General features: G+C 39.8%; 1 protein-coding gene across 1 annotated transcript in view; it reads right to left on the bottom strand.

The window, feature by feature from the left end:
* Positions 1-12,742, bottom strand: part of DPP6 (dipeptidyl peptidase like 6) — a 242,182-nt gene that overhangs the window by 69,877 nt on the left and 159,563 nt on the right. The window contains exon 8 of the mRNA XM_088521208.1: positions 10,428-10,548. Coding sequence (XP_088377334.1) covers positions 10,428-10,548 — 121 coding nt within the window. The remainder of the gene's footprint in view (positions 1-10,427; positions 10,549-12,742) is intronic.

Here is a 12,742-nt window from a genome sequence, read left to right as displayed (position 1 = left end):
CATTCTAGAGAACATTTACAGATTTTAAAGGAAACTTGATATATGAGAGATTTACAAGGATACTAGGATACAGTAAGGAGTAAATTGCATTCATATGAAAGGACTGTTCTATTGTGAAAATGAAAAAGAAAAAAAAATCTGTTACCGCATCACAATTTCAAGCCATCACAAATTTAAGGCTTAACTAGTTGCACTCTGTGCACTAAAGATGTTTAGTCATAGAAGAGACTCGGCTACGTCACAGAAAATTTTATGAGCAATACCACAGAGAATTCAGCTTTGGTGCTCAGGACTATAAAAAATTCCACACACACTAAAATCTGCAGAGTCTTTTAAAGGTGTAAATAGATGTCTTCCAAATCCTTTGACAAAAAGCTTTTTAAAAAATTACAAATCACAGTATTTAGCTCCCAGAAGCATTTTGTGTCGCCATGCTGTTTGATGTGAACCAAAACAGTAGACTAAGATTTTCCAGAGCAGATCAATGCAGAAAACTGCTCTTACAATTGAGAATCTTAAAACTTATTACAATTAGGAACCAGGGAACATTATATTTTCTGTCATTCTCAAAAATCAAAATTTTAAGTTGTTATGACAAAATTACCTGCCACGCAATCAGCAGATCATCAAAATGGTAGTGCAGGCTGCCTTAAAGCATAATTGTTCAACACCAAGAAAACATAGATGGGCACAGAAATGGCCACAAGCCCCTTAAGAAGGAAAGGTCTGGCACACAGCAGCCCACATGTGTCTGGCCACTCGTGTTTTATTACTTACCCATCTAAAAGTCTTAAGATTTTTTTTTTTCTCCGCTTTTGTTAACTTCTCTTGTTTCATGGTTGAGTTTCTGATTGGTTTCCCTCGTAACCCAGTATCCAACGAAGACTGGAAAACAGCTGGTGCAGAAGCTCTGCCATATGGTGGTTCCTTATAGCGACATAAACTAATTGAGTGTTGAGGATGATATTTATCTGGATGCTTTATCTTTTAGCAACTGCTTGTATGTCAGTCTGACTGCTTGCTTTAAAAATAATACCATTGCTCTTCAGTTCTCCTGATCCATAAGAAAACACAGTACAGGCACCTCCATGTCCTTGTTGGTATCAACACTGCACCACTTGCCTTCTTCACTTCAATTTGAAAAATTTGAAAAATAATCTACTGTGACATTCACATTTCTTGTGTACTGAAGTTCCCCAGTTGCTGCACGGTGGAAGAGACGGCAGCTGGAAACATCGACATGCAAATCAGTGCCAAAAATGCCTTCCTTTCCAGGCACCAGGTGCAGCTAGAGATCCTCAGGTCAAGTCAAGCAGGTGGAGCCGAGAGAGCAGTTTTGAAACACACTTCCCATACACAAAGATTTAACCTTCTGCCCATTGTATTGGAGAAAAGGGCCAACTTCAGCTCTACAGGAGCATCCTGATCCCCCACACCACCTACAAGAGTCATTCGCTCTTCACATTTCATGGGCCGTTACTCTACTTTTCCATTCAGGGACCTCCTTGGACCTACGACTATTTCCAGTTAATATTAGGATTCAGAGCTATAGCTTCTTATACACATTTTAGTTCATTCTATTTTGTAATTTGTTTCACCAGGAGAGTGGTCTCCTGAATTGCCAGTTCATGAGCTAACTTTGCTACAATTTCTGATGTTTAGATTTTACTACCTTTATAGAACAATAGAGAGGTCAATTCTGTAGTTAGACTCATATTTCTAAGTGCAATTTTCATCCTTTTCATATATAGTTTTCAGATATACTAGTTATACCATGGACAGAGTACATTCCTTTTTATGCACATATCTTTTTTTCCCACTGGTACCTGAATTTCCATAAGCAAGGTTGCACCAAGAAAGAACCATTGCATCAAGAGAAAATTTGCAGAAAGTTACCTTTCAGGCCAAATTGGTAGAATTATGCACTATTTTTAATTGTTTTTTTTTTCCTGTGACTATCTCTTAATTTGGCTAGTTTTCTTTTTGATAATTTAATCATTTCTTCATAGTGGGAATAGTGGGAATCATTTCTTCATTTTTGACATAAAAGGCATGGTTGTTTTCTTTAAAAAGAATTTTTTTATCATATTTTTAACCAAAAGTTCATGGAAGAAAAAAATACACCAATATACTTCTGTATAATAATGAGGGAAATTTAAACTTATCATAATAAAGGACTTAATTCCCTGTTAAATATTCTTAGATTCCCTACTTACAAGTATTGCATATATAAGCAGGCATTCTGTAACTACACAAATGGACATTCTGTAACTTCTGAAGGAATATTTCAAAAGCTTCTACTCTGTAATCTCAGAGTCAACATGTTTAACTGCAAAGAGATGAGAAAATAAATCATCAAAACTCTGGGTAAATTCATACAACTATAGGCCTAGAAGACAACCCAAAGAAATTACCTACTCTCCCTTGGTGAATTTTTTAGAGGGGTGGGTTGGTTTAGAGCCACACATTATATTTCCAAATATAAATAAAAATATTTCTGGCCTGTGGTTCTCCCACCACCCTTTTATCACAAGAAATGTTGTGTCAAACTACTTACAGAACTTTATGCAGGAAAAATATCAGTCTAAAAATAGAGTTAATTTGCAAATGTGGCATAACGTTCATATTTTTTTTCCCTAGGAATACTGTAAATTTAAGACATTTCCTATGCAACCTTGTTGGCTGTGGACCTACAGCACAGAGAATCATACGGACCTAGCAAGATCCTTCTGCTAGGTACCATGGGGCAGATCCCCAGCACTTCTATTAGAAGCTCTGGATTATTCCTGACTATTTTGTAGTATATGAAACACAGATAGATATACTGATTAGTTAATAAAAATACCAGCATTATGAGAAAACTGGGACACTGATCTCCAATAAAATGTTTAACCTAAGGCTACTGTAAATGATGCTGGTAAACAGAAAAAAAATTCTTACAAGCAAAAATCCATGAAAGCTCTTTTATACAATTTTCCAGATACCATTTTTTAGAAATATTTGACTCCGTGATACAGAATTGACTTTCAGATATTTAGCAGTTACTGTTTTCATTACTCAGATACTGATCTACATGTTTTGTTTAGCTAACCAGTTAGGTTTAACTTGGTTGTGAACTGTGCAGCTCTTTTCTCACTTAAGGTAATTTAAGAGCTACCTGCATCCCTGACAATGGAGTAACAGTAAAATGACAGCAGAAAATAGAAGATTCTGCCACAGAGGGAGGGTTAAATTTAGTGCTATGTTGCACATCAACTAAAGCTGCAGAGATCAAAAGATTCACTCTGGATTTAAACTGCTGCAGCTGAGCATAATGGCACTCTCACGTTTGCTATATACACTATAAATCTAGTTTCAGGGGAAGTTTTATACTAATTTTAATAATCTCTTTAATCACATAGCCAAGTAGATCTCAACCAAAAGTCATTCCCAAACTGCTGCAACTCAAGAGATTGTTGCCTTATCTTTAAAAAGTCTAAGTACTGGCAACTGCAGCATATGTCACTTCTATTTTTGTTACTACTACAAGCATGAAGACATCATCACTTCATGATAAAAATGAAGAATGAACTACAGGATATTGCATGGAACTGTAAGAAATTATCCAAAATTTTATAAGAACAGAACATATTTATTTAACATCTCCCATATGAATATGCCCAGATTGACATTATTTCTACAAGGACAGCATGTAATTCTGGGAAAGACGGTTTTCTTTCCATTAGTGGCCTGAGCAGAGCTCCTGTGGAGAAGATGACCTCACTGTGATAAGGGACATCAACATAACCCCCACAGAAGCATCAAGGCTTGGGGCTCTTCCTGAAGAAAAGCCCTTTTCCCTGAAGAAAAGGAACTCTGTGAAAGGCAACATACTGATAACCTCCATGGCCAAGCACCTCCTCGCTGACAGTGCAGCAGCCGTGGACGGAGCTAGTGATACCAGCATGGGCATCTGGCTTCCCTCCATTGCCCAGAGGAGACCACTGCCCACAGTAAATAACACTGTTTTCCTTCCAAAAGCTATTCAGAAGCCTGAATGATGGGAATCCAAAACTAGAGGGTGACAGGTGTTGGATTTGGCTGGCAACCCCATTCCAAACAACCTTCTGCAGAAGGGGAAGGTTAAAAACCAAGCTATAGCTGGCAAGGACATTGCTGTGCAGTGCTGGCTTTTGAAGACAGTCCAGGTAACAGCACATTTCAAAGTTTCAAGAGCTTGCTGATTTCTAGGCTGGCATTCACAACATGCATCATAAATGGTTCAATTTTCTCTGACCATGGCCAACTGAGAAGGGGCAGAAGTCCTCTCCAGGTGATGCAACGTATCATGCAAGCATCCCTATGATGAGTGAACTTCAGCCAAAGCAAGAAATCAAAGGAATTTCTTCCAAGTCTTTCATTACGTGATTGGATAAAATTGAAGGTTTTTTTTTTCCCCTTCTAGTTTAATATGGATGAGGTAAAGTAATGCTGTAGATAGGTGTCCTTTCTGGCAATAGAATTATTTACAGTGGAAATATCCACTTTGAACACATGTCTAAGAGTTGCTCTGTCATTCTTAGTTTGACTGCAAGAGAAAGGGGCATTTTTCACATTTGGTTCAAATCCACATGTAAATAAAGATACATATACACAAAAAAAATAGCCACCTACACTTCCAGCAAGCAGCTCCATAAGGGCCAGCTGTGAATTTATGGTCCCATGTCTCTACATAACAGCTGCACGTGCTTAATGGGCAACACAGAATGATGCCCAATATGCAAAGCAGGGGAAAGCTTTCTGTGTGAGATGACAACGTCACTGAAACATCAAGCTGGTTTTGCTACCCTGCCCTAACAAGCACAGAAATCAGAGAGCAAATTCCATGTTACCCTCTCTCTTCTACTCCACAAAGGAAATGGGAAGAACTGAAAACTAATATTGAAAACATATTTTTGTGAAAAAGATTTTTTGTGTCTGAAAATATATGTGCTGAAAAATAAACACGTTCTTCACTATGCCAGTGAGTCTTCACGTAACATTTCCAGTAAGGAGTCTCCTGCTCCATCTAATGGCCTCATTAGAGCTGGCCCCTCTCGATGTCTGGAGCTCTGGCTCTAGCATCCTCTTGGCAAGAGATTAATTTACCTTAAGAATTTCAGTGATGACTCAGTCTGATTCTTTATCTCATAGCCCCCACCAAGCCTTGGAGTTACAGTTTATTGGGAATGTCTAGCCTTGCACTATGAAAGATGGGGATCACTTTCTCTGATGCTGAACAGGAATTTTAGGAGTTATTTGCTCTCAGCCATGATTACAAATGTCCATTTCCAAATTCAGGTATAATTTTATCATCAAAGTTCCTGTTTCCAAACAAACCCAAAAGTTTAGATTTCTAGTATTATATAATAGAGATCTGAGCACAGCCTTACTAGCACTTTTTCAGCAATAAGATAATCTCCAGGCTCACAGAATTAATAGTCCAAATTTAAGAAAAATATCTACTTCAGCTGCTTGAAATACTCTAAGCATAAAAGATACTGCTCAAAATAAATGCTATTTGCCTTTGCAGCTGTTACCAGACACTGCACCTCTGAGACTAGCCATACACGTTCTAAATATACTCTCTGATTTTTGTGAGAGACTGATTAGATTATGGAAAAGATTTTATGCTATTATGGCATTCTCTTTCCTCTCTTTATAAAGTCTAGAAAAGGAACATAAAGGCTATCAGCATGAATCAGCCAGTAGCTTTGGGTTGGTAGTTCCCATAAGCTCAGGGACTGTTTCAGGGAAATATATGTGAGGAGAAACTGGGATTTTTTTTTTTTTATAGAGCTTGCAGTAAAATTTCTGCAGTTTCATTGTCTTAATGAAGATGACATCCTGGCCTCTCCCACCAGGTGTCACTGCAAAGTCGTATAAAGGATCTGTCTGTGATATCTATGATAAGATGCAGGCAGAATGAAGATTAATAAAACACAAATGAGCTGCAGCTGAAAAAGTGTCTCTTTTCACTCCTCCTCTTGCTCCCAAACCTAGTCGAAAATCAAACTTAACAACAGTGCCGCATATTAAGCTCAGCAAAAGAACAGAGTATTAATTTTATGTCACGGATATACATAACATTGCATAAGAGCTTTACCAATAAGATGCCGTGTAGGACCTTATTGGTGCCCAGTTGCCGGCTGTTCTGTCTTTTTGATGGGACAATAAGGTGAGGTCCAGACATCACAGCCCCCACATCAGGGCTGTTTAAACTGAGCCACCACAGGGATATTAACTTTCAAATGATCTTCACAGACTTACAGGACAAACCTTTCTGATCACTCTCTTTGACTATGACATGAGATGAGGAAGCAATTCTTCCCTTTGTAAACCATGCCCCTAAAAATCTAACAAAACATGCCCTGTCAATCAAATTTCAAAATAGCTTATAAGGCTGCTCCTTCATTCCAGGATATATGCAATAGGACAAAAGGAAAACACTCCATTTCACAATCTATAGGCAGGGTAGGCCCACCTAGGCCCACCAGTCCTCTGCTGCCCTCCAACCACTACAGGAGAGGACACTGCACACCTCTGATCCCACTGTGTTTTCCAGGCAGCAGTGGGTAACTCTAGCTGTTCCAGTTGTGTATCCATGTCTGCCAATGGTCAGCAGTCTTGCTAAGAAGAGGTCACACCACGGCTTTATGCCAGGGCATCACGGGAAGGACTCTGTCTTGGTGGAGCTCCATAGAGTTTGCCACCTGCAGACCTATCCCAGGACCTGCAGCAGTGGGGTCCACAGTATCCAGCATCCCAAACTCACTACTTAATATATGTTAATGATCTTAATGAGCTTCCCAGACACGGCACAGCAGTATCACAGCTTTCTCTTTGTCACTTACTGGTATCTCTAGCAGAGCTCCCTGGTCTCTGCTTTCTCCCAGCCTCTGAATAGGGCCTCTCCAAGTGTCTGGTAGCAAGTGGAGACACTTTAATTACACCATGACAGAATTCATTTCTGGTGTGCAAGATAAATGAAGTTATGTTGAAAAGCGCTGAAACAAAGTGCTTAAATGAAATCAATTTTAGCTGCACTACACGTGTTGAAATGCACAATACTTTTTATTAAGGTAATAAATATATATAAAGAACATACTCTTACCCTGCCACTTTGAAAGCACTTTGTGCTCTAGTTCTGTTTTAACATTATCTTTAAGCCTCATTGTTCCTAAAACATGCTCAGACCAACAGTGGTCATACAAATGGCAGTGAAATATAAAACACTCTGCTTGTGCTATTCATTTAAAAGTTTAGCTAGTTTCAGGCTCAGAACTTTAAATTCTCTCTTATAGGCTATCATTCCTTTTTAATATAAACATGCATCAGACACAGCACTGAAAATGTTAAGTCAAACTATATGGAAACATTGTAAATGTTTATTTCAGTAATAAAAGCCATGCTTAATCTACGCTTTCATGTTGCAGTAATCTATGTACCAACCTATAACCTTCCAGCTAAATGCACTAAGTAGATTAAGCCCCGATTGATTTGAGATGTTTTTCACTATATTATCAAAAGCCAACAGTTCAGCATAAATACCTTGAAGAATTTTTTCCCCCCCTTTGGCAGATTTACGAAAGTAGAGCTTAGCTTGAATCAAAATGAACTCCTGCATTTTTACAGGGCAAAAAGCCTGTCAAACCCACTCAAGATCTGCTCTGTTTCTGGACTTTCTAAAAACATCTGATTAATAGTATCATATATCTGTGACAAAAGCAATCACGTTAAGAAAGAGAAGTGTTCCCTCTGGTTCCAGGGCTCATATCCACCAGGGAGTTGCACCAAAAGGTGGCACTGCTGGGACTGGAGTTTCTGTAAGGAACGATGCTGAAGAGCACCCAGAAAGGGTGGGTGGGATGTAGCTGCTTGCGGTAAGAGATCTTACAACTTGGCTTCCTCATGTGGGAAGCACCAAGTTTTTTTTTGTGTGTGTGTGTGCTGTATTTGGGGAAAGCGAGAAGTAGGTCATGGACTGTTACAGTAACCGACAGAGCACGCGGGGAGCTCGGCTGCCGGCGTCGCTGAGGTTGTGAACTTGGGCGACAAAAAGAGCACACGAGGGAAGAACAGCGCTTCCAACGCCCCGTGATGCTGCCTCGGCATTTGTCACAGCTCATTTGCAGACTAGGTGGTGGAGGTAGCTGCACAGATGGGATGAGATTTCCACATATGCTCAGAGTCCGCGGCAGTAGCTCGCTGAGATGATGGCAGCGCAAACACAACGCGGTTCTCAACATCCAACCTCGCTGTAGTAGTGAGGTGTGGGAGTAGCCCAGCTGCTGGTTAGGAGAAAATTCAGTCCCATTGAAAAAAATCACCACTTATGTAGGATGAGCAATAGACAAGCGCCTCAAAAGTGTTCACACATTTGGCAGCTCCTGGGTTCTCTGAACCAGCACCCTGTAGGTTGTCTAAGGTACATAGGAGATATAACACAGGAGAAGGGGCTCAAATTATGCAGCTCAGCTCTCGATCCAAGTTCAGGTTCTGAGCAAGACTCAGGGGACATCTGTATTCCAGGATTTCTTTTGGGTCTCTCTTTATGTTACTTTTTAAGTAAGATAAGTTTTTACTTAAATATAAACTGTACTCAGACACAAAGTGGCATTTCCAAATGGATTCTGTATTCTGATTTTGGCAAAACTTACTGTCAGTGAATAACAGGAGCAGTGGCCCTCCTCTGTACCTGCTATTTAGGGAGGCTGCAGAATCTGGTCTGGTAGATTCAGACTGTATTTGATCATGAATTCATTTATTAACCCAGCGTATCAACATGAAGTCAACAAGAAAGTTCATTATAAAAGGACAAACCTGAAAGTCAATGTCAGCTACGAAATTGCCTGAGTAATGAAAATATGTGTCAGCAAAACCCAAGTGTCACCATGGGCTTGCTCGGAGTTCACCAGCGTGACAAACTCCTCCTGTCAGCATGGGGCTGTGTGCAAGACTCTGTGAGAAGACCTTATGTACTAAGTGATGTTGATCAACTAAATATGGCTGCTAATATGCTCATTTGACCTGCAGAGTCAAACAGGACAGCCAACATCTTCAGCAGCAATTGAATAAATAAATACAAATTAAACAAAATTAGCATTTTGAAACTTATCCCCTATTTGGATTACAAAGTGCTTCACGAGGAGGAAATTCACTTGCAAATATTCTGTGGTATGACATAAACATACATTTAAATTTTGGAAGCAGTATCAGTTATTCCCAGTGATGTGTCTGATGAGTTGGTACATGGATGTGTGCAAACTCCGACACTGACTGGGACCAGCTTCTCTGGGGGTTACAAATGAGAAAGAATTGATTTTAATTCCCTCATTTCTGAGACCAACAGGCCTTGCTCGGTACAATACAGAGTGACTTAAGGAATGCTTCATATTTTTATGCCAATTAATGGTGAATGGCATTTTTGTAAGCTCCTCTGTACCATCGAGGGCCAAGGAAACTGGAACCAGCCAAAGGGACTCAATTAGTAGACCTACCTGGCCACTTCTGTTTGAAGAGCTAAGAAAAGCATCAAAGTGGCAGTGCTGAGACCCGTGGGAGGAAGCCTTGGGACTTGTTACTTTAGAGAGAAAATACATCAGAGGAAAGAGACTGCCAGGTCCCTAAAATAGGATCCTCATGAAAATAAACTACCAGGAGCAGAGAGAAGAATTTGTTTTGCATGCATGTATTCTACTCTTTATTTTATTTTATTCTGCTTACCTATCAGCTCAAAAGCATATTATGTGCCCCAAAAGAACAGGGAGTAGCAGCGATCCTTTCTATGCCAACAACCAGGCTTGGTTTGCAACGTAGCTTCTCACAGACACCCAAAGTCCCATTTGTCAGTTGAAAGAGATGAAGTAAAACCCTTGCACACGAGCACAGACCCTCTGCCTCATCAGGCCCATTCTCAAGGGAAAGAAGCCAATTACTGTGAGGACCTGTCTGCTTGAGCTAGTAAGATCTGGGCAGCTTCCAGGTCCTCTGTGCCACCCAGTGCTGTGAAAAACAACCAAATCAAGTAAAATTGTTTCTTAGCTTCTTTCCTTAAAATAGAACTGCCTCCCCTCCCCATCCCTGTCCTTTTCTGTGATTTGAAAGCTAGTATGCTATGAGTGATTGCAGGTGCCATTAAATAACGAAGCAGTTCTGCTCATTAATACTTCACGGTTCATTAAGTTGGATTAAAGAAAAGAAAAAACAGCCTGGAAAACAGAGTTTTTACAAATTTCACATTATTTCTAGTCCAGCACTTCAGACAAGTGTTAGAATAACAAATTCTCAACTTGTGGCCCACCAGTCCCCCAAATGGAAATGCTGAACATCTAATCCCAGCCAGTTCTGTTAACCTAGAGTGTGGTTTAAAACTCATACTAACTGCTGCCCTAAATATTTTGTCCTACCTTCATACAGCCAGTCGCTGAGCCCATTGAAAATAACACCTTCCTTTCCTGTGGAGACCACTCGGATGGCTTGTTTCCCCACATGGGCACAGTAATAGATGTTATTCTCAAAGATAAATATCTGATTTGAAGGGAAAAAGAAAAAAAGAGAACACCGTTAAGCAGTGACTCCATTATGAAATGTTTCATTTTGCTTTTACAATCATTGGCAGTATAAAAAAAAAGAAAATAACATATCATATCTTTATAGAATGTGCTTTTTTTTTTTTAAAAAAAAAAAAAGGATTTCCACAGCTTTCTTCCAATGCCATTGACTGACAGAAAAATGCTAATTTACAACAAACTGAACCTGTGATCCTCTGATACAAGCTTTACTTTTCTCCCTCCCCTCCTTCCTTTTCTCCTTCTCCTGTCTTCATTTCAGAAAATGAAATACTGCAGCTAAGGAAGAGTGCAGTTAAGGGCACGAAGTAAAGAACTCGGGGTTTTGCAGAAGTTGCCTGTGACACACCAGCAGTGTGCAGAGGTGACGGAGATGCTATATGGGGGCCAAATTGGTTCTTTCTCATTTCCAGCTACTCCCTGTAGTTTCCTTAAACTATAATTGACAACCTATTAAATGAATCCTCTTTTAATGCAAACACTCACTGCAGATGTTCCCCATCAAGCCATGCTATCCAAGACAAGCAGCAGCAGCCTCCATCACCTTGTTTTGGGTGATGAGACATGAGGAGGTCTATATTCAGGTTGGACAGCAGTGCATGTGTACCAAGGACCCACAGCAGTGTGTTAGACCTCTCTTCCAGCCCTGCTACCAAACTTGTTTTGTCCTGAAGAAGTTCGGGAGGTTGGGAAGGTTGAGCAGACAGGGACTTTGGAGGTGCCTGGGACTCTCATCCATCCCAGGCCCCCCAGCATGGATGCACCCTGCCTTAACCTGCAGAAACCAATCTTGGCCTCTTGCAATGATATAATAGCTTCATGGTGAAAGATAGCAAGATCAAAAGGTAATTAGACCTCATCTTGTCAGCAAGGACCAGTCCACAGCAAGGGTTGCTCACTAATGGGTAGATAAGCCTGTTTCTGTAAACACAAGCTCACACATCTGGGGCCATCCAGCTCAAAGGAATGAACTTTGTGAAAGCAATTCCAGCACGAAGTAAAATCGGGTACTGTAAAATTCTTAGCAAAATTTCAATTCCAAAATGTCAGGAAAAGAGCCCAGTATCAGACTGCTGAAAAAGCCTTCTGGTTCTAGAAGTTAATTTTATGTGAATCATTATACCTTTTGGTATTAGATGCTTTAGGAAATCAGGCTGTTTATTTAGATAACTCAGTGAGCTCAACTTTAGGCAGCTGTTTTCAAAACTCCTGGTCCTTGAAATCAGTCTTTATCGTGCAGTTAAATGCTTTGCCCTGTATGTTCCTGCCATGCACGACACAAATCCTCTTCTCTCCTTCCCCGGAGTGAGCTGCATCTGTTCAAAGCAGCATTCCTGTTTGCTAAACATTTTAGCTTCAATCAGGCTGAAAGGATATAATGAACAGGGTATCAGGAAAGCCATTTGGACTGAAAGACAAACTATTAATGTCATTTATTAGACATTTGCAGACGGGTTTTTATGAACCTGAAGATATTAGAACAAATGTTAAGTACCTGTCCCACGATACTAGAATGCAATTTCTCATGTTACTCTTATGAAAAGATAGAATTGGGAAAAATATTTGCTTTCAGCTTATGTTTCACATCCTATTACAGTCTGTGTGTCACCTAAAGATGAGCTGGAAAGATCCCAGAAGCAAGTATAGATCCTAATTTAATTTTGGCAACTGGTATAGTGAGTTTGCCTAAGGGTAGAAAGTATGACTAAAACTGTAACTTGCTTTAATTCCTTTCAGCCTACATAGGCTTTTAGACTAAAAAAGAGCTACATCCAATTAACACTTTTGCAAGTAAAAAATATGCTGTGGAAGATACTAAACTCTTTCCTACCCTGATTTTCAGTAAGTAGAGAGGGGTGTTGAATAAAAGGTTTTATACTATCTTATACTTTTTAACTGTAGGGCTAAGTGTGTAGCTACTGTGTGTGGAAGGGCTGTTGGGTTTAAATGTATGTAAACATCAGGAACATTGAGCAGAATCAAGTACAGAACTGCCATTAGAAATACATCAAAGATTGTGCTCAGCCATGAAGATGATGGAGGCCACATGTCCATTGCAAGAAAGTAGATATGCTTTCAGCTGTGATGAGCTTGGTACTTTCTCTCTCTTCACTCATAAGAGAGAACAAAAGTTCTCACTCCAGATGTTTTTA

This window comes from Tinamus guttatus, unplaced genomic scaffold, assembly GCF_059628265.1.
Source record: "Tinamus guttatus ecotype Peru unplaced genomic scaffold, ASM5962826v1 Tinamus_guttatus_pri_ptg000006l, whole genome shotgun sequence".
Classification (NCBI taxonomy): domain Eukaryota; kingdom Metazoa; phylum Chordata; class Aves; order Tinamiformes; family Tinamidae; genus Tinamus; species Tinamus guttatus.
The sequence above is the reverse complement of the archived record's forward strand: the minus strand, read 5'-3'. Positions and strand labels throughout refer to the sequence as shown.